The 24,823-nt window shown below is 36.0% G+C and overlaps 6 protein-coding genes and 1 non-coding gene across 12 annotated transcripts; 3 read left to right on the top strand and 4 right to left on the bottom strand.

Annotated features, from left to right (window-relative positions):
- Positions 2,482-2,567, bottom strand: TRNAY-GUA. Its single transcript is given in 2 exon segments — positions 2,482-2,517; positions 2,531-2,567. It is a non-coding gene; the product is annotated as a tRNA-Tyr (tRNA).
- Positions 2,761-5,144, top strand: LOC104708369 (calcium-binding mitochondrial carrier protein SCaMC-1-like). 5 transcript variants are annotated; one of them, XM_010424924.2, is made up of 5 exons: positions 2,763-2,900; positions 2,983-3,533; positions 3,726-4,499; positions 4,587-4,677; positions 4,769-5,144. In XM_010424924.2, the coding sequence occupies exons 2-5, from the start codon at positions 3,131-3,133 to the stop codon at positions 4,944-4,946; spliced, it is 1,446 nt and encodes a 481-aa protein (XP_010423226.1). In that variant the 5' UTR covers positions 2,763-2,900; positions 2,983-3,130; the 3' UTR covers positions 4,947-5,144. The 5 variants fall into 5 exon arrangements, with proteins under 5 accessions (XP_010423227.1, XP_010423226.1, XP_010423225.1 ...); XM_010424923.2 differs by having other exon boundaries at positions 2,763-2,903; XM_010424925.2 differs by having other exon boundaries at positions 2,761-3,533; positions 4,587-4,663; positions 4,769-4,909.
- On the bottom strand, positions 4,988-6,345 carry LOC104708368 (auxin-responsive protein IAA31-like). Its single transcript, XM_010424921.2, has 3 exons — positions 5,962-6,345; positions 5,499-5,583; positions 4,988-5,416 (listed from the first exon to the last, which is right to left on the bottom strand). Exons 1-3 carry the CDS (start codon positions 6,134-6,136, stop codon positions 5,377-5,379), a joined length of 300 nt encoding a protein of 99 aa, XP_010423223.1. The 5' UTR covers positions 6,137-6,345; the 3' UTR covers positions 4,988-5,376.
- LOC104708367 lies at positions 11,965-12,866 on the top strand. Its single transcript, XM_010424920.2, has 2 exons — positions 11,965-12,097; positions 12,192-12,866. Exons 1-2 carry the CDS (start codon positions 12,080-12,082, stop codon positions 12,660-12,662), a joined length of 489 nt encoding a protein of 162 aa, XP_010423222.1. The 5' UTR covers positions 11,965-12,079; the 3' UTR covers positions 12,663-12,866.
- On the top strand, positions 12,954-15,619 carry LOC104708366 (calnexin homolog 2). The gene is made up of 6 exons (XM_010424918.1): positions 12,954-13,369; positions 13,473-13,542; positions 13,760-14,889; positions 14,969-15,040; positions 15,120-15,239; positions 15,336-15,619. The coding sequence occupies exons 1-6, from the start codon at positions 13,283-13,285 to the stop codon at positions 15,456-15,458; spliced, it is 1,602 nt and encodes a 533-aa protein (XP_010423220.1). The 5' UTR covers positions 12,954-13,282; the 3' UTR covers positions 15,459-15,619.
- On the bottom strand, positions 16,016-21,430 carry LOC104708364 (staphylococcal nuclease domain-containing protein 1-like). 2 transcript variants are annotated; one of them, XM_010424916.2, is made up of 16 exons: positions 21,411-21,430; positions 20,449-20,607; positions 20,205-20,279; positions 19,990-20,106; positions 19,776-19,883; positions 19,483-19,689; positions 19,188-19,400; positions 18,994-19,101; positions 18,693-18,863; positions 18,410-18,607; positions 17,972-18,322; positions 17,642-17,872; positions 17,365-17,553; positions 16,995-17,273; positions 16,539-16,916; positions 16,016-16,453 (listed from the first exon to the last, which is right to left on the bottom strand). In XM_010424916.2, the coding sequence occupies exons 2-16, from the start codon at positions 20,599-20,601 to the stop codon at positions 16,265-16,267; spliced, it is 2,967 nt and encodes a 988-aa protein (XP_010423218.1). In that variant the 5' UTR covers positions 20,602-20,607; positions 21,411-21,430; the 3' UTR covers positions 16,016-16,264. The 2 variants fall into 2 exon arrangements, with proteins under 2 accessions (XP_010423218.1, XP_010423217.1); XM_010424915.2 differs by lacking the exon at positions 21,411-21,430 and adding an exon at positions 20,952-21,179.
- Positions 21,416-24,700, bottom strand: LOC104708365 (glutamyl-tRNA(Gln) amidotransferase subunit A-like). Its single transcript, XM_019228928.1, is given in 13 exon segments — positions 21,416-21,532; positions 21,643-21,876; positions 21,975-22,199; positions 22,269-22,439; positions 22,534-22,670; positions 22,752-22,906; positions 23,012-23,135; positions 23,228-23,328; positions 23,416-23,498; positions 23,584-23,808; positions 24,159-24,264; positions 24,368-24,464; positions 24,467-24,700. Coding segments are annotated over 13 exon segments (1,914 nt in total). The 5' UTR covers positions 24,615-24,700; the 3' UTR covers positions 21,416-21,424.

The following is a 24,823-nucleotide window of genomic DNA, read 5'->3' as shown; positions in this document are numbered from 1 at the left end:
CTAATTTTATTTAAAAAATCACATATTAGTGGTTTATGTCCGTGTGTCATAATTCTGGTGTAAATTTATAAACCGTATATAAATAAAACAAAAACTAAATGGAGGGCATTAACAAATTGAGTTAGATTCAATGAACATTAAAATGCAGTTTTTTTTTTTTAAAAATCATTTCGTTTTGAAATTGAGAGACTCGTTTTTCTTATCTTCATCATATCAATTGAAATGATGGTTACTATGATAATGAGTTTTCGTTATTATTAAATACTTTCCGACCAACGCGTTACCTCCTCTTTCACTTGTCTTGTTTTTTTTTTTCTTTTCTTTTCTTTTCTTTTAAGTTGTTTCTTCAACATGTGTTATATTATTAGCGTAAATGGTTAGTTAGTGCTAAAAACTGATCGGTCGGTATGTAAATCTCGGCCGCCGACAAATATTTGTACTTCAACTTCAAGACATTCGTACGTGTAACTTCAAACAAAGCAATCTTTGTACTCTCTCTACTGGAATCAAATATTAACACGCTCGATTGAGGCGCGTGTATGACACCTCTGTGATGCTACTACATAAGTTTATTACGATCAAAAGTTCAAAAATCAAAAACCATTTTTTGTTAGTCCTGATTGTCTATATCTGAAATATTTTTGTAGTGAAGATTAATTACCTAAGACATAAAAGGTTAGGGGAGGTATTGGTTTAGGATTTAGAAAGAATTTTAATGACTTTATGTTTTTACTAATTGTTAGAATCATAGAAAATTGAAAGTTAAGGATTCTAAGAGATTGTTTAGGAAATTTTTTAAAATCTTGATGATTTGTTTTTCCTAATCTTGTAAAATCTTTCTATTTGATGAAAGAGTTTTCATGACTTTTGTTATGAAGGAAATGATATAAAATCCTAAACCAATAACATAAAATTTGAATTCATTAACAATCCAAAATTCTTTTGTTTTACTTGAATAACATAAAACTTTTAATGACTTTATAAAACTCTTAATCCAATAACACTAGATTTATCAAGATTTTAGATAACTTTTTACAAATTCACAACCAATAACACCAAAGTTTTAAAGAGTTTTTAAAAGTCTTGATTGAATAACTACATATTTTACCTAACTTTTAAAGTCATTAAAATTCTTTCTGAATTCTAAACCAATACCTCCCCTTAGTAAATTAATATGGAAAGCTATTGGTTTAGAAACCTATTAATCATCAGTCGATCGAATAGACGATAATTAGCCTTAATATGTTAAAGGATCAACTAATTGATTAGCTAGGAATATGAACTCTGGATCTCCTGTTTTTATATGGGCGGTTTAAATAAAGTAATATTTGTCGGGAAAACAAGTGACCAGTATACAATTTTCAAACGAAGTGTAAACTAGCCAGACAAAAAGTTCCGATATGTTACAACAAACGAGTTATCCTAAGTTCCTAACTATTTTTTTAAGAAAGTTTGTTTTCTGAATAATTTAAGTCAGTCGGATTATTATTATGTTATACTATGTTTTAAACAATTGGGATTATGTTAAAAACTATAACATTTTTTGTTTCTGTGTAGAAAGTGCATCTTCTTTTAACGTGTTACATTATACCAAAATACTCAAACATTAACATGTTACATTATTTTTAAATAGTACTCAAAGACTCAAAGTCTTCGATATATGAATAAACGACCGTTGCTTACAAGTTACAAAACAATACAAATTAAACACAAATACAACCATGATCCCGACAGACAGAATATAAAGAAAAGAAAAAGAAAAAAACGTTGACAATAACGGAAATTGGGGATGGCCGCACGCACGCCGGCCTCACCGCCCTTTCAACCTTTGCGGCCTTCTAAGCTCTCGCAAATCTCAACCACTGCCTTTTTTGTCAATTTCAAACTTATCGGCCCAAAGACGTATGAATACTTGCATGCATACATACATATACACAACAAAATAAAATACACGTATGTGTGTATTGTAACTATATATATGGTTCTTGTTTCGTTCGTTCAGAGATGTTCAAATTGCATCTATCGGCAACGCAGGCCAATACCACAAATAATCAGGCCCATCTGACAATTAACACAAACCGTTAGTTTCTAAGTTGATTTGCTAAATTACAAAAGATACGAAAATAGCCAAAATACTTGAGAAACTATACAGTGGCAAAATTATAGATTAATTTTTTTTGTGTTGGAAATATTTGTTGAGGGAGGAGACAGTTCTGTTCCAAAATTGGCTGAGCTGGGATTAGTAGTGAAGGAAAACATGTAGAATCAGTTCTTTTGTGTGCTTTGTCTGTGAAATGGAAGAAGGAGAATATTTTGAGCTTTTGTAGAATCAGAATCTTCTTTTGCGGTTGATGAAGCTAAGAGATTCTTTTAATATTTCACTGTCCAAAAATAGCTGCACGATTAATAGAGATTACAAAAGAATTGTAAATAATGGCACAAAAGCGTTTTTTTAAATATATTAAAAAAAACAAAAAAAAATCCGACCTGCCGGAATCGAACCAGCGACCTAAAGATTTGCTGTCACAGACTACAGTCTTCCGCTCTACCAACTGAGCTAAGGTCGGTTACCGATTATCTCACACTTAAGTTTTAATTTATTCGTATTAAAAAAAATTTGATTTGACCTAATTCGGTTTAGATCAAAAACGGGGATACGCACGCGGTATAATCAATTTTGACCGGCTCCATTCGCACGTGCCGTGTAAAAGAATAGCACGTGGAACATATAGAGAGAGAGAGAGAGAGATTGGGATATTTTTTATGTTAGCGTCACTTGCGGTTGACAGATGACCGCCGGATTTTGCTTCACCGGCCACCGTTTGTTATTACCCAGACAGAACAAAGAAGACTCACATTAACTCCTTTTTTGTTGTCTCTGTCTCTATCTCCCAAGTGAAGTAGTAAATTTCCAAACTTTTTAGAAATTTGTTTTGAAAGACTCATTCGCTGCTGTTTCAAAGTCTTCTTCTTCTTTCTCAGAACCCAGGACTCACTCCTCCTCCGCGAGATGATCAACGATCCGTAGAATCATTCAAACCTCCCCTATGTGTGTGAATGCGAAGAAAGCATTATAATTTTTGTTGTTTGTATCGATTTGATTCGATCGGTGAATCAGAAGCAGCCAGCAATGGAGACGGCGAAATCGAAGCTTAAGAACCGTAGCACGGTGAAGAAACCTGTATCCGTGACGATGGAGCATGTTCTATTGGCGTTACGTGAGACCATGGATGAGAGAGAGATCAGGGTTCGTAGTTTGTTTGATTTCTTCGACAATTCGAATTTAGGGTTCTTAGATTACGCCCAGATCGAAAAGGGTCTCGCTTCGCTTCAGATTCCTCCCGAGTACAAGTACGCTAGGGATTTGTTTAGAGTCTGCGACGCTAATAGAGATGGGCGTGTTGATTACCACGAGTTTCGTCGTTACATTGATGCTAAGGAGCTTGAGCTCTACAGGATTTTTCAGGCTATTGATGTTGAGCACAATGGCTGCATTTTGCCTGAGGAGCTTTGGGAAGCTCTTGTTAAGGCTGGTATGTACTGTTCCATTTTCTACTGTTTTCTCACTTAAAAATTTCCAACCTTTATGGGAATTCTGGAGTTTATGGCACTGTGTTTGATGTTATAATTGATCGGTTCTTTACAGTGTTTATTTATGTATTCCCATTTGATTGTTGAGTATCACCAACCCTACCTATATAAGCCCCACAGTTATGTTCTTGTAGGTATTGAGATCGATGATGAGGAACTCGCTCGTTTTATGGAGCATGTTGATAAGGACAACAATGGAACTATAACATTCGAAGAGTGGAGAGATTTTCTTTTGTTATACCCTCATGAAGCCACCATTGAGAACATATATCAACACTGGGAAAGGGTGTGCTTGATAGATATTGGGGAGCAGGCTGTTATACCAGATGGTATAAGCAAACATGTCAAAAGAAGCAGATTACTTCTCGCTGGTGGACTAGCCGGAGCTGTTTCTAGAACTGCAACTGCACCTCTTGATCGCCTGAAAGTTGTTTTGCAAGTTCAAAGAGCACATGCAGGGGTCCTCCCAACCATTAAGAAGATATGGAGAGAAGATAATTTGAGGGGTTTCTTCAGAGGTAATGGGTTAAATGTCATGAAGGTTGCTCCTGAAAGCGCCATTAAGTTCTGTGCGTACGAAATGCTAAAACCCATGATTGGGGGAGAGGACGGTGATATTGGTACAAGCGGGAGGCTTTTGGCAGGTGGAATGGCTGGTGCGATTGCTCAAACCGCTATTTACCCTATGGATCTCGTAAAGACTCGGTTACAGACTTGTGTCAGTGAAGGTGGAAAAGCACCAAAGTTGTGGAAGCTCACACAGGATATATGGGTTCGAGAGGGACCTCGGGCATTCTACAAGGGTCTCTTTCCTTCTCTTCTTGGGATTATTCCTTATGCAGGAATTGACCTAGCTGCATATGAAACGCTAAAAGACTTGTCTAGGACATATATTCTTCATGACACTGGTCAGAGCATTGGCGCCGTAGATCCTTAAGTTTCCTTCGTGTATGATTTGTTCTGTGATATACTGAAAACAGCGTAAAATTTTGTAGAGCCAGGTCCACTGATACAGCTGAGCTGTGGAATGACATCAGGAGCTCTTGGAGCATCATGTGTTTACCCGTTACAGGTAGTAAGAACAAGGTAAAACGCCAAAAAGAATCCCGAAATCATGTAACAATCTTTATGTCTCCTCTGTGTTTGTGAAAACAAGTTTGATCCTTTTTCATGTCAGAATGCAAGCGGATAGTTCAGAGACGACAATGAAGCAAGAGTTTATGAAAACGATGAGAGGCGAAGGTCTGAGAGGTTTCTACAGAGGAATCTTACCCAATCTTCTCAAAGTGGTTCCAGCAGCAAGCATTACGTACATTGTTTATGAAGCTATGAAGAAAAATATGGCTCTTGATTAGCTCAATACGGTCGTGAAATTTTTCTCCGGGTTAGTTTATTCTTTTTTTTTTGTTCCCAAGGGGTCACTCACTCTCTAGGTTTATTATGTGAGATAACAAAAACAAGACGAGAGATTCTATCATGTCTGCTCGTTGATGTGTTCAAGATGAACTCACATCTCCAAAACGGATTTTGAATGGTTATATAAGTAATGAACTCACATCTCCCTCATTAATATTAACTAATTACACATTTGACTAATAATAAGAGAGACGAGTATTGTTTAAATAGTTGGTAAAGTATAGTTTTTATTTATATAAATTATATAAGTTGACTTTGTAATACAAAAATATTTAGATAATGGTTCACTTCATTTGAAGAGTTGTAAAGTGGTTGGTTGGGGTTTCGTTAGCATGTATTGTCGGGTGGTACTTCTGATCAAGGATCCGGTCACATAATGATCAATTTTTGAGCTGTACTCAGAAAATCGCTGCAACAAAACATAGAGTCAAGGCTCATGAAACTGGGATTATATATAAAAAAAAGAAAGATAAAATTGAGATGGATCATACTGCCAAGGGATGTCTCCGACCGTCTTCCAATCCTCATCGTTGTCTATATACGTCAACGTATAGTGATCACTAGATACATAGCCATCTGTTGGAATCAAAGAAAAGTCCTACTTAGAAAAATTAAATCATGTATGTGGTTTGTACATAGTACATTTAATAAGTTTGTAGAACTGATCAAAGCAATACACCACTAAAACAATCATTAGACTACAAATCAACACACTAACACAAATCATTAGACTACGAAACAACACACTAACACAAATCATTAGACTACATACTTTCTTTTACTTGTGTATTTCTATATCTTTGCAAAGTTTCTTATTTATTTATTTTGAATATGCATATGAACTAAGTACTTGTTTTTTCTTGTATAATTTTGATGATAGCTTTCGAGAAACAAAACGTAAGATGATATATTTTATTTTTCTTCGACTAAAAACATTTTTTTTTAGTTACTTACACTTAATTGTTGCTCCTCCAAACATATCAGACAGAGCATTTACGAGACCCTCATAGTTCCTGTACGTGAAGAGATCGACTTCCCCTACGACTTTTTTTTTATAATGTATTTTGAGGACATTGCGAGATTCAGAAGATGAAGATGCCATTGATTCAGACCTTTCAGGAGAGCTCATTGATTGAGACCTTTCAGAAGAGCTCACCGATTGAGATCTTTCAGAAGAGCTCACCGATTGAGACCTTTACCTTAAAACCATATGTGATTCAAGTATTTATATTCTGACTGTTCGTTCGAATTGGTAAATTATCTATGTATTTTGTATTAATTTCAAATAATTATGTATAGTTATGTTTTTATTCAACAATCTGCATCATATTATAAAAATAGATGAAAACAATCTAAAAACAAAGTTATATATTAAAACATAAATCTAAGAAGAAAACTCAATTAGAAAGACAAGACTGCATTTTCTTAATTAAAAATGTATTTTTATATTAATCATTGTCATTTAATAGGTTTTCTTTAATATTTTTGAAGTGGATAATCTCAATGTCCATAACTGAGAATTAAGAGAGTTTTAGATTGTAGCTTTTGAAGATAATTTTTTAGTTAAATAAAGTAAAATGTCTATATATAGAAAATAATGAATACACTCAGATTCATAAATTAAACTGTATTACTAATTTTGATGGGTAAGAAAACATTATCTCTAGTTTTCATTAAATATATAATGATTAACTAATCATGAGTAAAGTTTTGCTTAGAACAAAAAAAAAGTATTGCTATGGTTTTATTTTAATCACTGTCATTTTAATAGGTTTTCTTTAATATTTTTGAAGTGTATAAACTCAATTAATGTCCATAACTGAGAATTTAGAGAGTTTTAGATTGTAGCTTTTGAATAATTTTTTTAGTTGAATAAATTTTTTAGTTAAATAAACTAAAATGTCTATAGAAAATAATGAGTAAACTCAGATTCATAATATAATTAAATAAAAACAGTATCTCTAATTTTGATGGGAAAAAAAACATTATCTATAGTTTTCATTAAATATGTAATGATTAACTAATCATGAGTAAAGTTTTGCTATGAAAAAAAAGTATTGCTATGGTTTTATAATATATTAATCATTTTCATTTAATAGGTTTTCTTTAATATTTTTTGAAGTGTATAATCTCAATGTCCATAACTGAGAATTTAGAGAGTTTTAGATTGTAACTTTTGAAGAAATTTTTTTGTTAAATAAACTAAAATGTCTGTAGAAAATAATGAATAAACTCAGATTCATAAAATAATTAAATAAAAAAAGTATCTCTAATTTTGATGGGGAAAAAAACATTATCTCTAGTTTTCATTAAGTATATAATGATTAACTAATCATGAGTAAAGGTTTGCTATGAAAAAAAAAGTATTGCTATGGTTTACAAAAAAAAAAAAATGTTTATTAAGATTTTATCTATTTAACGTTTTCATGAATCTAAAATATGGTGGTGGATTTAAAATAGTTGATTGTATTTAGACTATTTAAAATAAGCTTAGGTTAACTTTTGAAATAAGCTTTTAATATAAGCTCAAGTTAACTTTTGAAAATCAACTTATACAGTCTGTCTTCATTTGTAAAATTCATGCTTGTTGATTTAGTTATAGTGTTCTCCGGTGAATTACATATATCCTGAATAGCTATATATATATATATATTAATTCATTATATTTACCTAAAAATTTGAATATACTTTTAATGATGGTTAACTTTTACAGTTTGATGACATATATATGAGCAATAGAATTAAATTATTTTCATTGACTTAAAACAATATATTTATTTAACATATTCGTTATATTTTCGCCATCAGTTTATATATCTCAATTATTGGTCTTTTGTATCATTTACATTTTTTTATTTCGACTAGAAAATATGCATGATGATGACAACAATGTTATACTTAAACACTTGTTTATTTAAAAAAAAAAGCTATTTAAACTTTAGCATATGTTTATTTTCAAAAAAAAATCAGCGGTTTCATTTTCCATTTTCATTATATTTTTTTCGGAATAGTTAAGATGTTACGGATTCATTGTTTACACTATCATGACTTGGAAGTTGGAACTAAAACGAAAGAGAAACAATTAATTGGTAAGAAAGTGTTGACTGTGAAATGGGAGTCATTGGCAACAACTTCTTTCGTTCATGGAGGTTCGGCTGAGGGCAGATTCAGGTGGGTTTGGTCACAAAATCATTAAATTTTATATTAAATGAAATTAAAAAAATACGTAATGAGCTATAGAATACAATTAATAGTTGTAAAATCAAATTGACTCTTTAGTTTTACATAGAACCGTCTCAAACTCTTTCACATCCCGTTAATAAAGTTAGCAACGGTACTACTATACTTGGTGAATCGCAACTTGGAACTTAATATATATAAAGATAGGTTTTCAAAGGACACAACAAGAACAATCGTAGAACTACTTAAAAACAATCGGATTACGTACTTCTCGTCAGAGAATATCACCACCGGAAAAATAAGGAAGAAAACAGAAATAAATTTTAAAGATACGAAGAAGAAAGGCGTAGCCTTCCCTTTGCCTCTGATGACTTGCCGTTTGTATCCTCTCCTTCAGAGAAAGATAACGGAACCGAGCTAATTAATTAACCATAGCTCAAAAGCTTCTTAACGCAGCCGTCGTCTTGTTCCGTTTCATCCTCCATATCTTTTTATTTTTTCCCGTTCTCCTGCTTGCTTAGATTATAATTTTAACAAAGGAGACAGTTGAACCGTTATAGTGTTTCTTTAAGTCTTTCTACATCTTCACCCCATTTATAATGGCTTCATCTGGTCCCATATCTAAAACCATATTATTATTGTTTTTGTTTAAACATGAATATTTATGTCTTTGCTCATCAGTTTTATTTCAACCCATGGAATCTTTTTGAAAGTTATATATACCTAACGTCGGTAAAATTTTTAATATACATTTAAATAACGTGCATGCTCTACTTTCTAAAAGATAATCCATTTGCGTTATTGCTTTTATAATAATTGAAAATAAAAAATTTAAAGCCTTCATTCTGTCCGAAACAATGAGTTCAAATGGTTTGAAGAAATAACATTAATTATGAAATTTAAATCGATCTTTTTTATATCTGTTTTTCAAAAACAGATACTGTTGAATTTTCTCATATCCTTTACCCAACCCGATCCTAACGGTATCCGGAAAAAAATAGTTGACCCTTTAAATACCCGAACCTTTACTCTTACCCGGAAAAATGAATATCCAATAAAAAAAATTGTCAATAATCGCAATAATAATTTCATATTCCAAAATCTGAAAAAGGAAAAATTCATAAATGTATGCAACATATAGGTCCAAAAATTAGAAAATTACAAACTTAAAAATTAAAAATAAAATATTAATTCAATTGGGCGTCGAGTTGGACTAAGTTGAACTTAGGCTTTAACTTTAACTCTATAATATATTTATAAATTAATAATAAATAATAATAATACAAAATATTAAAAAGTATTTACGGGTCGGGTAACAAAACGGGTATAGGGACGGATATTGAAAACTAAACTAATACCCTATACTCGTCCTTTATTCATGGGTAATATAATTATAATATCCTTTATTCGACCCTAAATTTACGGATATCCTTTTTTGGGACGGGTACGAACCGAGTAACGAGTCGAATACGGGTAATAAGTATTAGTGTCCAAGCTGATGTTTTTGTACTTTAATACTTATTATGAACAGAGAGTGGCCATTTTAGATTAGAGAGTAGATCACTGATCTCATAATTAATCGATTTTACGGAAGAAAAAAAAGTACTACAAAGATTTAATATCAATAATATATATTGTATAATCAACATAATTATCAATCAAAGATAACAAAAAAATAATTATGAAACTTGAGATATGTTTTAAACACTTCTTTTCTTAATGCGAACGTACAACACTTTTTTTTTTTTAGCAAAAAATAATATTGCTGTTTTCGTATCTCGTAGAATAGCTGAATTGCTAAATTAAACTACGATATTCCTGCTTTGCTTTCAATTATTGATATAATATAGACAGTTGTCGAATCACTCTAGTATACTGCAAATCAACGATTTCAACTATATAGTGATGAGGCTAGCTGAATTATAATATATATTCAGAAAGAAAAAAAAATGAAGAAGGAAAACATGACAAGTATAATAATTCTATTGTTTTTCTTCTTTCCGTCGGCATAGCTTTTGTTTTGGGGGATTTTGCTATATTTATCCTTCCACTTGTTTATTATATTATTTCAACTTCGTAGCGTAAGTATTGTTTTCGGAGCTTAATTAATCTTTTTTTTTTCTTGATTTACTAGTAGTAGGACTAAAATTCCAAATAACCAAAATTTACAAGTTTTACTCGTAAGAATGATCAAGTAGCAAAATCTTGAATTAAGTAGATGTTAATCTTGCGTCATGTCAAACAAAAAAAAATCAGTAATTTATTTATTTGTTAAAAAAAAAGAGGAAGCCTCAGGCATCGATCGAACTTCGAACCCATCTTCTTTGGGTAATATGATAATACACGTACTTAACATCTACAAGTATGTTTTTTAAATTTCCTCTACTTCGAACCCATCTTCTGTGGGTAATATGATAATACACGTACTTAACATCTACGACTACAAGTATGTTTTTTTAATTTCCTCTATTATTGCATCAGTTCGTCCTATATTCTTTTTTTTTTTTTAAATGTCCTCATGACAATTAAAAATACAGGAATTGTAGTTATATTATATACCAATGTCATCATCTCCACTAGAAATAACATATACATATTCTAAGAGCTGATCTGGTTTAGTGGTCATACGAGGACCACTTATGACTTACCTCATCGGCTTAAACCACTAATATTGAGTTTGTATCAGTTTGACAAAAAAAAAAAACTTAAATTATTTTCAGAAAAACAGCAAAAAATTAAAAGAAACATATGTGGCATTAATAATTACCATTTCATTTTCAACAAATTAACTACGATTTTTTTTTTTTATGTTTTTGTTTCTGAATGTTTAAGACCTTAATTCTATCTAAAATACAGTATATGATTAAGAATGTAAAGCAGATCGAGATGAATGTGAATATGATTATAAATGGTATACATTAAATTAATGTGTAGGCCTTTCTTTATATAGGATTGTAAAGCTTCTTTACACCGTTTTATTTATAACAAAAATAGCAATGGACAATAATTAACGTCGAATAAGCACTAATTCCATTAAAGTGGGAGCTAGTAAGCACCAAGCACTAGTTCAACTCGTATCAATTTATTATATTTAAATCAATAGACAAAACTTGTTTGAATTCCTTATTGAGAAAGATTTGTCCACTTTAGTTAAGTCTTATCCCAAATAGCTTTACTTTTACTTTTCTTTAGAATTATGAACAGTTCACTATATATCTAGATATAGGACACTAAGAAAATTTTAAATTTTTTAATAACTCCATGATAGTATCAATTATTTAAATATTTTCATATAAATACACACACTTCATAGAATAATGGGTAATGGCTACAATAAACATTACGTTAAAAGTTTATGAAATTTATTATACGTACCTAAACATATATATTTGCAGTTTGCTTCTTAGTGTGTGTATCCTGTGAACCAAATCTGAATGACCACGTAATGAGGTGGACTATCTAGAACTTTACTAGTGTAAAGACGATAAGAATTTTAACAAAAAAAATAAAATAAAAAAGACGATAAGAATTAGGTCTGAGTCATTAAAATTAATAATAGATTTATATCTCATGTACTTCTTTATGTTTTCAATTTGCCAGAAGTACCAATGAAAATAAAATACATATATATTACTGCAGTGAAATCCCAATAATAGGAATCTGATGTGACGTGGATCTTCAAGACACTTCCACGAATTGAACTGCATGTTCTTAACTGCTTACACGTATAACTTCTACATCTCTCTTCTCAGCTCCAGATGTCTCCATCTTCCTTTTTATATCCACAATCTAAAACACTCCCAAGTATCATCACTCCATAACTAATAAAAATCACAAGATCTCTCGCTTTTGTTTTCAGCAAAGTTTTACTAATCACTCTTCAAGACCAGCTATGGCCGTTCGATCAACAGTAAGCTAACCTAATAACTAATACATACATCGTTGTTTCTCTATGATTCATTTGCTCCTCTCGGTTTGACTTTTAATCTTTCTAATGTTTGAAGGGTCACTTGAAAAACATGGTGCAAAGGTTAAGAACTTACACCGCTCCTACAATACCAAGATCCAAAGCGTATTCTACTGCAGCGACTGAGTACGGTGGTCAGAGAACCTCCACGACGACGGCGGCTACAAAAGCTGACTTCACACCTGTTTACGTCTCCATAGGATTGATCTCATTGTCAGTAACGTTCGGTGTTTACACTGCGTATCTTCATCTACACGAAAACCCTGGGGTGCGTGTCAACAAGAAGACAAGAGAGACTGTCCCCGAGATTGAGGATCCCGATCGAGTTCTAGACGAAGCGGACCGGTTCGCTAACAGGTCGTGGTTTAGGAAAATAGCTCACGTTCAAGAGTCTGACAAGCAGGATGTGATTTCCGACCCAATCAGGAAGGACCAGTTCGCTCACAAACCTCGTGCCTTGACGCTAAAGGATGTCGGAGTTGATCCTAAGATGCATGCGGCTCACTAATTAAGCTTCCATTTAATTATATGTGTTATTGTAGTTCCATGTTTTTCTCTTACAATAAAATAAGGGGGTCGAATGGGATTAAGCTGGTTCAATCCTGTAGTGAGACAACTTCAGTGTTTTTTTGTTGTTGTTTTCGAACAGTATTTTGTAAAATATGCCTAATCGAATAACTCTTGGGTTTTGATGAATATATTTGGTTTAATCGTGTGTTTGTGTTTTTTTTTTTATCTAGGATTGGAGACTCAATTTGAATTTTAGTTATTCGAAAATTATAAACCGATTGGAGTGAATCAATCTATATTTGGGCCCAGGCCCAATACTATGGTCAAGACCGCCATAAAACTGGCACGTATGTTGCTCCTAGTTCTTGGATGACGTGTCGATATATGATAGGTTAATGTCACGTGGCGAGTGATAGGTTAATGTCACGTGGCGAGTGATAGGTTAATGTCACGTGGAAGAAGACTCGTAGGTCTAAAATCTGAATACGAAGAAAGAAGACTCGAAAAGAGTATATATATAATAAATATACGACGACACGAGAAGCTAGGGGAGAAATCTTGAAGCTTCGTTATCTTTTTGACTTCAATTGTTGATTCTCTTGGAGGGACTCAGCGAGGATGAGAGAACGGGTTTCTACATTCGTTTCGCTGCTTCTTGTAGCTTTGTTTTCGTTTTCGAGTCTTTGCTACTGTGACGACCAGACGGTAATTTATTTAACTAATCTTTTGTGTTTCGTTGCAAAAAGTTTCTGTTTTTAGATTTGTTCACTGTAACTATGTTAACCCTGGTGTTGTGCTTTTTGTTCAGGTCCTGTATGAGTCGTTCGACGAGTCTTTTGATGGTCGTTGGATCGTTTCGGAGAAACCTGAATACCAAGGTAAATAAAAGCTTCGAGTGCTCTCTCCTTAGTTGATTTTTGTTTGTTTGTAGTTTTGGTTTTCTACCTTTAGAATCATAAGGTAGAATTAGTTGTGACTTCATTGATTTCCAGATTTAGGAAAAGGTTTTTGGCAATAGACTTGGTGAATCTGGCAATTTTCTTGTTTAAAGCGTTTAAAAGATTGTTTTTTTCTGGTTTTGTTTGAACTCTTCAGGTGTGTGGAAGCACGAGAAGAGTGAAGGGCATGATGATTATGGACTTCTAGTGAGCGAGAAAGCTAAAAAGTATGGAATTGTGAAGGAGCTTGATGAGCCACTAAACCTTAAAGACGGAACTGTTGTTCTGCAATACGAGGCTCGTTTCCAAGAAGGGCTTGAGTGTGGTGGTGCTTACCTAAAGTACCTTCGTCCTCAAGAAGCTGGATGGGTTCCTCAAGGGTTTGATAATGATTCTCCTTACTCTGTCATGTTTGGACCTGACAAGTGTGGTGCTACCAACAAGGTGCATTTCATCTTGAAGCATAAGAATCCTAAGAGTGGCGAGTTTGTTGAGCACCATCTCAAGTTCCCTCCTTCTGTTCCGTTCGACAAGCTTTCTCATGTCTACACTGCTATCTTGAAACCTGATAATGAGGTGACGATTTTGGTTGATGGTGAGGAGAAGAAGAAGGGTAACTTGCTGTCTGGTGAAGACTTTGAGCCTCCTTTGATCCCTTCCAAGACTATCCCTGATCCGGATGACAAGAAGCCAGAAGACTGGGATGAGAGAGCCAAGATTCCTGATCCTACTGCTGTGAAGCCTGATGACTGGGATGAGGATGCACCCATGGAGATTGAAGATGAGGAAGCTGAGAAACCCCAAGGATGGTTGGATGATGAGCCTGAAGAGGTCGACGACCCTGAGGCAAGCAAGCCTGAAGATTGGGATGATGAGGAAGATGGTGAGTGGGAAGCTCCCAAGGTTTCTAACCCCAAGTGTGAGACAGCACCTGGATGTGGCGAATGGAAGAGACCGATGAAGAGGAACCCTGCTTACAAGGGCAAGTGGAGCTCACCTCTCATAGATAACCCAGCTTACAAGGGAATCTGGAAACCCAGAGACATACCAAACCCTGACTACTTTGAGCTTGATAGGCCTAACTTCGAACCTATTGCAGCCATTGGTATTGAGATTTGGACAATGCAAGATGGTATCATATTTGACAACATATTGATAGCTAAAGAGGAAAAGGTTGCGGAGACATACAGACAAACCACATGGAAGCCCAAATCTGATGTTGAGAAAGAGAAACAAAAGGCAGAGGATGAAGCTGCTGGTGACGCAGATGGTCTCAAGAGCTACCAGGTAAAATTGATTTTCACCACAAGATATGAAAAAGTTACACATGTCCCTTTTACTTATATATGTCTGTGCATTGCTGCAGAAGAAGGTGTTCGACCTCTTGTACAAGGTTGCAGACATTTCTTTCCTGAGTGCATACAAGTCAAAGATCATGGTAAGTTGTCATTTCTAGACTTCAGAACATAGTGTATGTAGAAGGAAGATTTACTTAGAATCTGCAATTTCGTTTGTAGGAACTCATTGAGAAAGCTGAAACACAGCCAAACTTAACCATCGGTATGATAATTTCTATCGTGGTTGTCGTCCTCTCCTTCCTCTCCCTCTTCTTCAAGCTAATATTTGGTGGTGCAAAGGTAAAAAACATGTCAATATTAATTTGGGTGTAATTCTATTGGCTTGTCTTGGTTGTAACTTGTAACGAAATTTGGGTACTGTATTGTTATGTGTAGGTTAATGTGGAAAAGAAGAAACCTGAAACAGCAACAGAGGCCTCATCGAGCGAGTCAAAGACAGAGGAAAAGGAAGAAAGGGCGGCTGTGCCACGTAAGAGGCCGACAAGGCGTGATAGTTAGAGAAAGATTTTGATTTTTGGTGTTCTTTGTTTGGTTCGTTTAACACCTTATGTAGACAGTAGAAAGACAAGATTGTAACATGCTTATTTTTTATTTTTGTATGGTTTTTAGTTTCTCACTTGAATCTTAATGTGGGTTGAAATATGATAACAGACCGACAATGTCACCTGGCCATGTTAACAACTCGAAGTTTGCACTTAAGCATAGAATTTAACCTATGCAACTATGCAACTCACCTGTCATTTAAAATAAAATCTCATATGTGCACACTTTGGCACAAATCAGATAACACGAGCTTCTTCACTTTCCTCAGGCGAACCATTTTAAGTTCATGAAGAAATAACTTGCTCTTAATCCTAGCACAGCTAAACACAATCTTAATCGTAACGTCTAAGTGAAAGAAAACAAATGTTAATTGAAGAGTCTTGTGGACATTATTTTTTAAAATTTTTTGTTCTCTACTTTTTTGAGTTTTTCTAATGCGTGTGACATAAAGACTCGAGGATAGTTGAATAATATGATGCATAAGGAGAAGGAAGGTAAGTTGGACCAGAAAACACACAAAAACTGTAAGCATGGTTCAAACTTCCCCTTATTTCATGTCCTACATGGAAAATTTCTTTAAAGAGTCCATAACAACCAAAATAAGTATAAATTAAAAGAAGAAGAAAAGAAACAAAAAACTAAAACGTTACAAAAAGTTCGACATGGCTTTAAACTCTCTTTAGAGAAACCGACCGAAGCTTCTCTCTCCCTACCTCATGGTCCCTTTGAACCATATCACAACTTATCGGGTTTTTTATAATTTACCGACGACCACCGGCAGGCTTTCTGGCTGGACCAGTGTCCTCATCATCGGATTCAATGTCACCGTACTGCCAGATTCCAATTCTCGACTTGCGAGCTTCCTCTTGGAACTTCTCTAAAGCATCAAGAGCAGCTAGTTTGTCTTTAGGCTCCCATCTCTTACGTTTCTCCATTCTTGCTATTCCTTCCTGTTCATCATCATCATCATTCATTCATCATCATCAATATCAATTCTTGGAAATGTTTTTTAAGACAAGGTGAAAGAAAACCGACCTGAAGCATTGCAGCGTTTACAGAGATCTCATCGTCGACAGCAATGAGAGTGACAGCAAATTCAGTTCCAGTGCCTTGCCCTTTAACTTTGCCTCCAGATGTGTCTCTTTCTTCAATCACCGCTTTAAACTCTTTACCACTACCCAGAGTCACTGTATGCAAATACTCTCCGGCTTCAGGACCAAAATCTTCTTCCAAGCTTGGAACCTTTATGTAGGCAAGTCTGCAGAGCTGAGCAAGCCCTGGTGCCGCTGATACCGAAGCGTCGATTGGTCTGATTGCACTGTATGGGACTGTCTCTTGGTTTCCATAATCAATGTAGAACACTTCGAGCTTCTCATCTGCGGATTGGACCGCTGCTCGGGGTGCATTCACAATCTGAACACAAGTATTGATTTAAATGAATTAGCAAGAAGCTAAGAAAACTCGAGAATAAAGAAAGTGAATAGTAATTACCATTGCACGGTTCCAGGAGTTATCAAGGCTAAACTGTGCAAGGACGATGTCACCTCTCTTAGGATTGAAGGATCCAATAATTGGAGCGTCTTTGATACTCAAGGATGCAAGCTGGTTCTGAATGGAAGCTATTTTCTGATCTCCAGCAGATTGAACATAGAACCGACCACCTCCAAGTACTTCTGTAACCACAACCTTTAGGGTCTCCTTTTGCCTGGTTTCTACTGTATTAGTATTTCCGTTTGAGACTTCTTCTCCTTCAACATAGTTTTCCCAAATCTGAAAAACATCAAAAACGGTTTAGCTGGCTTTGGTCTAAACATTTCGAAAAGGGAGAATGTTTTCTACAATAACATTTATTGCTTGTCACCTTCAGTTTCTGGTTTTTAGCAGATCTCTCTGCCTGTTCAAGAAGATTTGCTTCAACAATCCTGTCTGCACCAAAGCTGGTCTGCATTTTGGCTAAACCAGCTTCAAGCAGAACAGTCGCCACATTTGTCCTTGACTCCCACATGGATCCCAAGAAAGTACCGGTTCTATCCACAGTTTCAACTTCAATCTGTGTGATTAATACAATAGACTATGAAAAAACCATATAGGAGAGAATAGGAGACTGAGATGTAAATTTAGGGGTGCATTTTGTTTACCTCAACATCTCTCTGCATGATCCTACGTCTCATTACAGAGATAGCTTCATCTGAAAAAGGTTCGCCACGGCCAGGACATCTGACTCCAGAGAATGAAAAGGCAATGCTACATGTCAACTTTGGAATAAAAAGCTTAAACCGATGTCCGCTGAGGACATATTCCACGACAGCGGGTATTCTCCTGATTCTTTGGAGGGATGGAAGGAAATCTTTAGCTTTCTTAGCTGCCGCCTGAGACAAATATATGCTTTACCAATTAGATTACTAAAAAAACTACCAAGGAAAATGAGATTAGTTAAGAAATGTGTATAGATATACATATTTACTTACAACAGTGAGGTCTGTGATGTGCATGGCTGGAGACTCTTTTGCAGAATGGATTCCTTTCTTTCCAGACAAAGCACGGGCTTCAGCAGCCAGAAGAGCATCATAATGATTTGATCGCTCTTCAAAATCTCTATGCCTAACCACATTTCCAAAACCACGGGAAAGAACGAGCTCAGCAACATTCACTCCAGCTGGCTGACCGTCAGCAGATGATGCAGCCACTTCATCGGAATCGCCTTTGGCAGCAGATGGAAGGAACACTGAGCCAAAATCCATGAACCTATCAGCAGCTCCAGATGTGGTAGGACCGTCTCCTTGGGTGACTTTCCTTGAGTATTCCATTTGAACAATAACCTGTTGCGGGGAAAGGGAAACCAAATCTTGTTCATATGTGAGCACACAACAAAGGCAATGATTAGTGTACAAGGCTCAACGCAATACCTGTTTGCCAACAAGTCGTTGTCTCAAAAACTCTCTTGCTTCCCGAGCATAAGGAGCTGGTTTCTCTTCTCTACGTGGGTTACCCATTTTTGGAGATCTGATACTCGAAAGACAGACCCGTCTTTCTGCCGCTGGGCTCCCTATTGGAACAGCATCATTGGCAACTATAACACAATCCCCACTCACCACTTCCACTACCTAAAGAGAGATAAAATCAACAAATATTTAATAAGCAGAGTAGAAATACAGTATTCAAAAAAAGAATTTGGCCAGAACATATTACCTTTCCCGTAAAGTTCTGGTCATGAATTGCCTTGGAGTTTGTAGCTGGAGGAACGTAGTTTGCCCACATTTTAACCTTGTCTTTCTTGCATTGAAGTTCTGCAGCTTTTAACTTTCTCTTAGCTTCATCCTCCATCATGTTAGCACTCCATTCAACAAATTTAGCAAGACCCTAAGAAGATATAGTAGCAACCAATGTCACTAACTGACCAACCGAGTTACATTTAGTGTCATTATCAGTGCATTGACTTAATATGCAAGTCATGTTGAAAATCAAATAACTGATTAATTTAAGCACATACATTCTCAACGAGCTCCAAACCCAAGTCTTTAGCTGTTTCACCATCAGAATAATGAACTGAACCAATCAGATTGTTGAATTTGTCAACGCCTTCAAGAACAATGCGAACCTGCAATATCCAGCTCAAATTGCGATCAGTCCAAATGCCAAATACAGATAAACAGGAGAAACGTTTTTGAGAAAAAAAACCCTTACATCTCTACTAAGAACACGGTGCTCGGTAAAGTACTTGGCTTCAGTTGCGAATGGATCAGAGGAAACCTCAAAGGATGATGTTGCAGCAGAGGCAGCAAGTCTCTGAGCTGACGTTAGAGGACCTCGTGACTCAGCAGAAACATCTCCATTTGGCTCATCTGGAACTGTCTCAGTAACACTTCCATTTGCGGTTCGCCTTCCCATCGATGGAGCCTACATTGAAAGAGAAACATCAGTTATAAATTAATATGCCAACCTCGCATGCAGCACGACCAGGGGAAAAAAGTTTAGTTACCTGGACTCCCGCAACAAATACTTGAACAAACTGGAACTCTGGAAGAAGATAAACACGAATAGTACTTCCATCACGGACTTGCTCCACAATACCTTCCATAGGCTTTCCCTTATTCGCAGCTAAAAGACCCATGGCATCAAAGCCAGCAGAATCCCCAATAGCAGAAGGAGGAAGATTTCTGATAGATGCCTCAGCAGCACCAGGAACCTGGAGTCAAGTAACAACCATAATCAAAATCACTTAGATCAGAACAGAATTTGGAGGAAATAAAGCAAAGAAGAGAGAAGACCAACCTTGCTCCAACGACCATATCCTTCCTGCTCAGCCTGCTTCTCGAGCTCTACCAATTCTGTAATGTAAGGACTAACCTTATCCTGATTCTGCTGACCTGGCTGCCTAACCTGTCCATAGTAACAAGAGTTTTTCCCTCATGTAAGAAAAGCTAAGGTATCAACACCACATTTCAAACAGCATCATCATCCCAAGTTAAAATAAAACGGTGATCACCTTTGCCCAACCATTTTTAACAACAAGCTTAGCAAGATTCTCGTTGCCAAGGAAAACAGAGCCAAATTCTCTTCCAGCAATAGCTTCCACTTTGTAATCCACCTTGAAAGCAACCTCCTATTAAATCAACAACATAAACTTCAAATGAGAAGAAATACAGTCAAACACAATACCTACTCTAATAAGAACAAAGTCTAAGAATTTGGAATTTGTACCTTTCCTATGCAAAGTTTCCTCAAAAATTCCTTGCTTTCCCATGCAAAAGGCTCATCTGTACCTCCCCTGCGAGCCTAAAACACACACAAAATTAAATGTTAATTAGCGGGCAGAAAAAAAAAAAAAACTTTAATATCAAGAAAGTAAAAAGATTTGTCCTTGAGAACAATTTATGATTGGTGGTGACAAAAGCTATTGTGTCAAAACATTTTACACCTGGCACAAGGGTAGTTTTAAACTCACCAACTTAGGTGCAATAAGAGAAGAAAGAGTAATGGTCTTCTCCGGTGGGGGTCCGGGTCTGCTGTGGCTCAAAGCCGTGATCACTAAGCAGTCTCCGGATGTTACAGCCTTCACTCTTCCTTTTAGCCATTGGTTCTCATTCGCCGATGCCATGTTTCACTGGTTCAATTCATTCAAAAACTCAGAACTGTGCATTGGTAAAACTTTGTGATCAAGTTCAAGCCGATCAGATAACCAAAAACCACGAACGAGAAAAGAAAAACAAAAGGTACATGCATCGATTCAATAAAAAAAATAACCAATCTCTCAATAAATCACAAAATACGTACATTCGTATCGATCTGCACTATAAAGCTCGATCGAGTAAAACCAATACCAAAAAAAAAAAAAACTATAACGCTCAAATCAAATCACAATAACGTTAAAATCAGATAGGAATTAATAAAATCAACAAAACAGACAGATCTACAAGAATTGTTTCGAAAAAATCCAACGAACATTACCTTGAATTAAAAAAAAAAAAAAAAAAAAACACCAAAATGAGAGAGATAGAAGCTAGATCTGGATTAAGAAGAATAGCTCTCTCTCTCTCTCTTTTTGTTTCCCTCTCTGATTCAATCTGTGATTGAACAAAAAAGAGAAGAAAGCTCTCTCTGAGTTTTAGGAGTTACAAAAACGGCGGATCTCGAGATAGAGAGAGAGAGCTCAGGGGATTTGTGCAGAGAGGTGAAACAAGTACTATAAAAAACAGAGGAGGAAGATGATGTAAGTGTTTTGTCTATTTTAACCTCAATGTTTCGAATAAATTACGGGTTTGTGCCATTTTTTCTTTTTTTTTTGGTAGATAGATTTTGTTATTACGGAAAAGAGTTGGTTTTAAGGTCGTACCGATGAAACTGAGAATCATCAACTTGTCTGTTTCAACTTTAGAAGTCACATAAAGCCCTAAAAGCCCTACTTACCAAATTTTGCATTCTTAGTCCTTGTGATTCGGTATTGAGTCATCCGGTCCAAGATCATCGATAGGCGGTCGCTTTCTATGGGCATCAGTTACCGACTGGTACGCCATACCCAATGCCAACGCCTAACACACAACCAAATATATATTGAAGGTTAAATCACAAATTATTCTCTTAAATTTTAATTCATTTGAGCAACGGCATTTAAGATATATAAACGTTAAGATTAACTTACAATGTGGTCACGTTCCGGGGGAGCATAAATTCCAGCATTGATTGTTGTTCTTCTCCGGCAACTCTTGGTTGGTGGATCAGATATGTTCTTGAAACCTGTCGGAATCACTAGAACCGGTAAACCGACAAGGTTTCCCATACATACTTTCTCCCAATCTGTCACGTTTCCAACAAACGCATCTACCGTAAAGCTCTTCTTGACTTCTTGGATCAACTTCCCACGAGCTCTTTGCGCCTATACGGGTAAACCAGAGAGATAAGTTAAACCGGACATAATCATCACAAAGCTGACCCATAAACCAAAATCATTAAGCCGGAATGGGTAAACAAAACCTGAATGTAATCTACGGCTGTAACTAGACGAGTACGTCGTAACTCGACCGGCCATTGATCTTGAGCTTCATAGAGATCGTCTTGACCACTTCTTTGCCATTCATCAAAATGAGCTAACATGTCTACATCCATTGTGAAATTCAATATCCCTTGAACCGAGTCCACTGTATAGTTTAGTTCAAAAGGAACCATATTGACACCTTTCGACCCAAGCACTTCCACCACCTGAAGAAGTCAAATGTCAAATCAACACAAACCGGGGTCATTATTCTGATTGCAAACTATTTGTTTTACCTTCATGTCAGCATCTTTGGTATATCCAACAGTAAGTTTTGTGATATCAACGGAGAAGGGATCTTCAAACGCGATCTCTCTAGATGAGAGATCGTCCGGATCTCTCCCTTTGATAGCGTCAAGGATCACAGCGCAATCCGCTGCTGTTCTACAGAAAGGTCCCAGCTTATCCTGTAACAATAGGAGTTGGAACTTAAAATGTTACACTTCTGAATTTTTCACTCCGTTTTGAAGCATATTAAGACGGCTGCTATTTTTACCATACCAGGCTCTCAGATATGCTCATCACTCCGGTTCTACCAACACTCCCAAATGTCGGACGCAATGCTGTTACGCCACACCGAGCTGCAGGGTATGTCATTGAGCCTGCTGTCTCTGAGCCTATGGCAAACGGAACCATACCTGAACAAAAGTTTATAATTTTTCAAATATAGCCAAAACAGAAACGTAATCTTGATTCAGTTTTCTAGTAAAACAACTAACCAGCCGATGTGGAAGCAGCAGGTCCAGCTGATGACCCCGTAGAGAATTCCTCGATATTCCACGGGTTCCTAGTCCGTCCCCCGAACCAGATGTCATCATAAGCCAGAGAACCCGTAACCAGCTTTGCTACTAACACTGCACCTGAAGCTTTTAATCTAAACAAACAAAAAAAACCAAGCGCCCGATCGATGTTGTGAAGTTAACGCCAACTGAACACAAAGTAAAATCTATGAACATTGTGAAAATTTTCTTTTCAGTACCTTTTGTAAACCCATGCTTCAATATCAAGAACTTGGTCTTTGAAAGAAGTTGAACCCCATGTTGTTTTGTATCCGGGAACAGCAACTATATCCTTCAAACCATATGGAATCCCGTGAAGAGGTCCTATCACGGTAAAAAAACCACAATCAGAAACTTGAAATACCTATTGGTCACCAATCCATCAATGAGATAATATGACATGAGAGAAAAGATACCGAGATAAGTTCCTTGAGAGAGCAAATCATCAGCTTCTTTGGCTTGTTTGTATGCTAATTCTTCAGTATAAGTAACCACCGCTTCAAGAACATGATTGTACCTTTATTTTTTTCAAGAATACCCATAAACAACATCAGATCAAGCAGATTTCTCTGCAAACACTGAGTGAGAACAGAAGCTACCATACCGTTTTAGTTGCTTGAGATAAATCCGAACAAGTTCCTTGGAAGTAACTTGTCTTGTCTTTATAAGTTCTCCAAGTTCAAGAACCTGCCATAATGCATTCTCAAATCAGATAAATCTACATATATATCCATCGAAATTACAACAACAAAAAAAGGGAGATATAACTTACACTCATGAAGGCGATATCTTCATCATCTCTAGGGAGTTTTACTCCAGACACTGAAGGATATTTGAATCTCTTGCCATGTACTCGTGGAACCTCTCTGTTCCAAGACGGATTAAACACGAGCGGGGACGAATTTTCCAACCCGCCATTCTTAGTAGCGACAAGTTTCCGGTTGGCTTGATAAATAGGAACGTTCATTTCAGTGACCCCCTTTGTAATCTCCTGAATCTATACACACAAACGTGAAACTATCAATTGTGATAACTGTTAAGTAAAAACATATACTTTCTTACTCAAACTATGACTAAAACCAAAATGGCTTATTGATGTTAATCCTCTTCAAGAATACAACCGGAGTCCAAATGAACAAAGCTGAATCAGTTCAAACCAATCAATCAGGCTAAAACCTGGAAATCTGATTCCTTGAAACATAACAGTCTAAACCATGGGAAACTAGCTGCTTAAGATTTAATTACAGAGCTCGCACCAAACAAACAGTTCCAAAATGAGGATCCAGCTTCAGAGCACAAACTATAGTTTTAACAGAACAAAAAAAAAAAAAAAGAAAAAAGACTTACTTTAGTCTCATTGAAGAAACCAGAATCAAATAATTCAAACATGCCCTGAAGACACTTAGCTTCCATAGTCTTATTTGGTAGTTCAGTTTGAGTAATGTTTACTGTCCTGATAATTAACATTATTATAAATCACTATCAGCTCATTAAAAACCCACAAAATTGAATAACAAAAATCAAAATTTTGTTGAATAACATTATTTTGTTATTACCTAGACTGCAAAGTTGTAATCTTACGGCAAGGAAAACTCACTATACGGTCCAAAAGTATCTTAAAATATCTCACCATTACAATAGAAAGGCTCACATGGAAGGATCTGCGTCCGTACAAAAGACCGTTAAACCTAGGATGAGGAGGAGTAGCCCAGCACTGTTATTGCGGCTCCGAGGAGGTGAGCCACGCGTCAGTAAGCAAGGTCGTGCGCTTGGAGAACACGTGGCGATCACTGGTGCTACCATCGTCGCGGCTGGTGATTCGGGGTCGCCAACGGTGGCGCTGACTGTGAAATTGATGCTTTCTGCTCCGGTAAGGAATTCTAATCAAATCTCTGAAATTACAATTAATGATGTTACTTTAGATAGAATCGGTTCAACCGGTTTGGTTATGGGTTTTTGTCCACAATTTTCAACGTGAGGCCGGTTCTTCTCCATGCGTTTACTACTGAATA

This window comes from Camelina sativa, chromosome 8 (assembly GCF_000633955.1).
Source record: "Camelina sativa cultivar DH55 chromosome 8, Cs, whole genome shotgun sequence".
Lineage (NCBI taxonomy): Eukaryota > Viridiplantae > Streptophyta > Magnoliopsida > Brassicales > Brassicaceae > Camelina > Camelina sativa.
Note: the sequence above shows the minus strand (reverse complement) of the source record. Positions and strands in the feature narration are given on the sequence as shown.

What these genes read in the sequence shown, in the direction of transcription:
- LOC104708369 (XM_010424924.2), top strand. Translation starts at nt 3,131, where the DNA reads ATGGAGACGGCGAAATCGAAGCTTAAGAACCGTAGCACGGTGAAGAAA. An exon ending in GGAAGCTCTTGTTAAGGCTG is followed by an intron (nt 3,534 to 3,725) that starts GTATGTACTGTT and finishes ATGTTCTTGTAG; the next exon opens with GTATTGAGATCGATGATGAG. An exon ending in ATATATTCTTCATGACACTG is followed by an intron (nt 4,500 to 4,586) that starts GTCAGAGCATTG and finishes AAAATTTTGTAG; the next exon opens with AGCCAGGTCCACTGATACAG.
- LOC104708368 (XM_010424921.2), bottom strand. Translation starts at nt 6,136, where the DNA reads ATGAGCTCTCCTGAAAGGTCTGAATCAATGGCATCTTCATCTTCTGAA. An exon ending in TGGAGGAGCAACAATTAAGT is followed by an intron (nt 5,584 to 5,961) that starts GTAAGTAACTAA and finishes TGATTCCAACAG; the next exon opens with ATGGCTATGTATCTAGTGAT. An exon ending in GTCGGAGACATCCCTTGGCA is followed by an intron (nt 5,417 to 5,498) that starts GTATGATCCATC and finishes GTTTTGTTGCAG; the next exon opens with CGATTTTCTGAGTACAGCTC.
- LOC104708366 (XM_010424918.1), top strand. Translation starts at nt 13,283, where the DNA reads ATGAGAGAACGGGTTTCTACATTCGTTTCGCTGCTTCTTGTAGCTTTG. An exon ending in GGAGAAACCTGAATACCAAG is followed by an intron (nt 13,543 to 13,759) that starts GTAAATAAAAGC and finishes TGAACTCTTCAG; the next exon opens with GTGTGTGGAAGCACGAGAAG. An exon ending in CATACAAGTCAAAGATCATG is followed by an intron (nt 15,041 to 15,119) that starts GTAAGTTGTCAT and finishes TTTCGTTTGTAG; the next exon opens with GAACTCATTGAGAAAGCTGA.
- LOC104708364 (XM_010424916.2), bottom strand. Translation starts at nt 20,601, where the DNA reads ATGGCATCGGCGAATGAGAACCAATGGCTAAAAGGAAGAGTGAAGGCT. An exon ending in ACATCACAGACCTCACTGTT is followed by an intron (nt 17,873 to 17,971) that starts GTAAGTAAATAT and finishes TATTTGTCTCAG; the next exon opens with GCGGCAGCTAAGAAAGCTAA. An exon ending in TCATGCAGAGAGATGTTGAG is followed by an intron (nt 17,554 to 17,641) that starts GTAAACAAAATG and finishes TTAATCACACAG; the next exon opens with ATTGAAGTTGAAACTGTGGA.